We start from the raw sequence: 4165 nt of genomic DNA, 5'->3' as shown, positions 1-4165 counted from the left end.
ATTTAAAATTGGCAAAAAAGAAACAACATATATTTGAAAAAAAAAATGTGAGATAAAAAATTGAAAAAAAAAAACAAAAACAAAATACGTTGTTTTCAAAAAAATTAAAAAAAAAAAAATCCTTTTTTCCTAAATTTAATACAAGTCCGAGCTACCTTTTTTTTTCCTAAATTTTTTTTCCTAAATTTAATACGTTTTTTCCTGAAAAAAAAAAGAATAATTCCTTCAAAAAAAATTAAATTGAATAAATGTAATTTTTTTTTGAAAGCAAAACTGAATAAATGTAATTAAATTTAAAAAATTTATTTCTTTGTATTACTTTAATTGAAATATTTAAATTCTAGAAAAGATATATTTTTAAGGAAAAGATTTTTTATAAGTAAATCAACTAAATTTAGTAAAAGATAAGTTATTCCCGTAAATAACTCTTCTTTTATTTCTTCCCTTAAATAACACTTCTTCTTATTCTTCAAAAAAAAAAAAAAAAAAAAAAAACAAAAAAAAAAACGATTTCTTTAAAAAATAATGTTTTTTTTATCACTTTAATTGAAACAACTAAATTGGGAAAAGATTTTTTTTTTTTTTGAAGTAATCAATTACATTTAGGAAAAGATAATTTTTTTTTTTGGAGTCTTCTCTTAAATAACGCTTCTTTTTTATTCTTTAAAAAAATATAAACTTTCTTTCAAACAAAAATAAAATAAAAGATAAAGCAAAAAACCATATAACAATTCTTTTTAATTTTTGTTTTTTCATCTTAAAAAAAATAAAAAATTGTTATGAAATATATTTGTGGATGTCTATTATACCCTTGCATCATTCCAGAACTATCTAGATTTTAGGGTTTATTTTCAAGCAAACCCTATCAATTATTGTACTATATATATATATATGTGTGTGTGTGTGTGTGTGTGTGTGTGTGTGTGTGTGTGTGTCTATATATATATATATAATCAGGATCATGTGAAAACCAAGTCCTATAATAGGAACTAGGAACTCATTGTGACCGTTGATCACTCTCAATCCAACGGCTTATGCTTCACCCACCTTTTTCATTTTCATTAAAGGTATTTTTGTAATTTCATCCATTGAATGACCTCCCTTCTTTTCAGGCGCCGCTTCATTTTCTTTCTCTCTCTTCTTCTGCATTTTCTCTCTCTACGTTCGAATTCTCTCAAAGGCTATTTTTTGCGAGCTTGATTTGTCACTTGCGCTCATTGATTTGCCAAATTCTTCGATTTTGACAATTACTTTGTATTCTTCAAATTTTTTTATTCATTGAGGAAATTTTCTTGTGTTCCTGATTATATTTTTATTTATGTTGTTTATTTTGATTTCACCATTTATCTCATTACGATTTTCACGATTTATAGTTTTTTATTGTAATATTTATCAATTTTTATTTACTAATTGTTCTCTGGTTTAATCTATGTGATTTAGTGTTTGATTTAGGGCTTTATTTTTACGATTTATGTTTTTTTTTATTTATTTCCGATTTAGGGTTTTACACTTACTTACCCAATTCATGGTAGTTGTTATGAATATAGTTGCTATATGGCTGGCTGGTCTTAATCAAGTAGTAGAAATTGTTGTGGTTTTAATAAATTTACTTTTTACATTGAGTCATTTACTTTTCATTATTAATTTTGCTTAATCTTTATAACTTCATGTTTTTTAGTTTTTTTTTTTTTAAAACTTTTGCTTTGAGTCATTTACTTTTTAGTATACCTCTAATAGTTTTTATTAGTATACTTTTTAAAATTGGTTTACTTTATGTTATTGTTTATTTACTTTTTTCTTTGATTCATTTACTTTTCAAGAAGATGACTGAAAGCGTAGAGCATTGTTCTGCTGCTGTCACTAATGAAGATATGAATGTAAGAATTTTTAAAACACCTACTCAGCATGTGCTTCCTAGGATATATTATAATTTTGGAGGTGATAAAGAGTATATGCCAGGTTGTTCTTTGGAAAACAAACTCTTTGTTGGAATGAAATTTGGTACTCTTGAACACGATACTGTCTTTTATTACAAATATGCCAATGAGTGGATTTATAGTCCGTTTTAGTACTACTAAAGTACAAAAGAAAAAGGATGATTCTAATGATAAAGGAGTTACTATAATTAAATATTTATTATGTAGCAAAGAAGGGTATGTGACAAATAACAAGAAAGCTGGTAAATAAGTTGAAGGTGCATGTTTAAGGAAAAAGACTATGAAGAGAGTTGGATGTCCTGCTAAGATTAAATTTAGGTTTTGTAATGGTGGCCAGTACATGGTTTATGCTTTTTATGAGCCTCATTCTCACCCCTTTTCTACACCTATTACTAGGCAGGTTACTAAATATGAAGTTGGTTTAAATTTTGCTCATAAGAAGTTTATTTTTGACAACTCAAAGTTAAATATCGGGGTTATTATGTCTTATAGGATCATGAAAGAACTTTGTGGTGGGTTTCAAAATGTCAGGGGCAGTAAAAATGATTTCAAAAATTTTTCTAGGGACTTAAAAGTTTATATCTCCAATGCTGATGGTGCAATGTTTGTTCAAAACCTTGAACAAAAAGTGAAAACTAGTAAAGGGGGTTATTATTTTAATTAATGTGTTGATGAAAGTAGGCACTTGACACGTGTTTTTCGGGCTGATGCTATTGGTAGTAGAGATTATCAATTGTTTGGGGACTCTCTATCTTTTGATTCTACTTATGATATAAATAAATATTCATTGGTTTTTTTGTCCTTTTACTGGAGTTGATAATCATAAGAGATGTGTTATATTTTGTGCTGCTTTATTATCTAAAGAAGATGTAGAATCTTTTGTGTGGCTATTTCAAACTTTTTTGAAGTGTATGGGAAGAGAACCCTCTTGTATAATAATAACTGATCAAGACCCTGCAATAGGTATTGCCATATAAAAGGTTTTTACCAAGACTAAACACAGGTTATGTATGTGACACATAATGAAGAAGGTACCTAAAAAGGTTGGAACTCAATTTTGTAATGAAACTGAGTTCTTGAAAAAGCTAAGTGCAGTAGTTTAGGATAGAGAAATTGATCCCCATGTATTTGATGATGGCTGGAACAGTGTTATGGAGGAATTTGACCTTGTCAATAATGAGTGGTTTGCATACATGTTCAAGATTAAACATCTTTGGATCCCTGCATATTTCAGGGACTTATTTATGGGTGGGTTACTGCGTTCTACTTTTAGGTATGAAGGTGAAAACAGTTTCTTTTGTAATTTTACAAACCCCCATGTGACCAGTATTGAATTCTTTGTCCGTTATGAAACTACTCTTGATGCTTAAAGGCATGAACATATGAGTTGAACAGGCTTAATTAATCTGAGCCTCAATTGCTTACTCATTTACACTTGGAAAAGCACGCTGCTGTTGTTTATACTGGTGCCATCTTTTATGATTTTCAAGAAGAATGCCAGGCAGCCTGTTTCTCATGTGGTGTTGAAAGTTGTAGTTCCCTTGTATGGAGATGGTGTGGATTTTTCTGTAATTGTTGATCATGAGAAAAGAAAAAATTTTGATGTAAATTTTAACTTGGCCACATATGAGTTAATTTGTACCTGTAAAATGTTTGAGAGTCAAGGCATCTTATGTAGACACATTCTTTTTATTATGAAAGGCAAGTCTCTACGTGAAATTCCTGATTTTTATATCTTGAATTGTTGGAGAAAAGACGTTCTGAAGAAAGCTTCGGCCATAAATGTTGTTCAGGATGATGCTTCTAAGTATGATAAAAAGAAGCAATTGGTGAATGATGTGTGGTCTAAGATTTTCAGTTGTGTGAGTTTATTTGACCAATCTGAGGATGATTTATCAGAGCTTATTAGGACATTATCTTCATTTGAGGAGCCTGACAAATAATAATCCTGAAAATGCAACTAGTTCAAAAGAGGTGAAAGATGCTGATATTTAGGTTTTGGTTGGGTCAAATGAAGTAGATGTAAACATCTTGCCTCCAAATCAGTGTCTTAATAAAGGTTCTGCCAAAAGTTCAAAGCGATTGAAGAGTGCAAAAGAAATAACTTCTGAAGAAAAATCCAAAAAGGGCAGAACCTGTAGAGCTTGTGGGCAATCTGGTGTTTAACATGACAGTAGAAATTGTCCAAACAAGTAGTTCTTCAGGTATTTTACTTTTAAATGTGTTCC

General features: G+C 29.3%; 1 protein-coding gene across 1 annotated transcript; it reads left to right on the top strand.

Annotated features, from left to right (window-relative positions):
* Positions 1–2217: 2217 nt before the first annotated feature.
* LOC145565319 (protein FAR1-RELATED SEQUENCE 1-like) lies at positions 2218–3880 on the top strand. The gene is made up of 3 exons (XM_081625363.1): positions 2218–2540; positions 3085–3218; positions 3333–3880. Exons 1-3 carry the CDS (start codon positions 2218–2220, stop codon positions 3878–3880), a joined length of 1005 nt encoding a protein of 334 aa, XP_081481489.1.
* The last annotated feature ends 285 nt before the right edge of the window (positions 3881–4165 follow it).

Source organism: Chenopodium album, chromosome 10 (assembly GCF_948465745.1).
Source record: "Chenopodium album chromosome 10, dcCheAlbu1.1, whole genome shotgun sequence".
Lineage (NCBI taxonomy): Eukaryota > Viridiplantae > Streptophyta > Magnoliopsida > Caryophyllales > Amaranthaceae > Chenopodium > Chenopodium album.
This window is presented reverse-complemented; position numbering and strand designations above follow the sequence as displayed.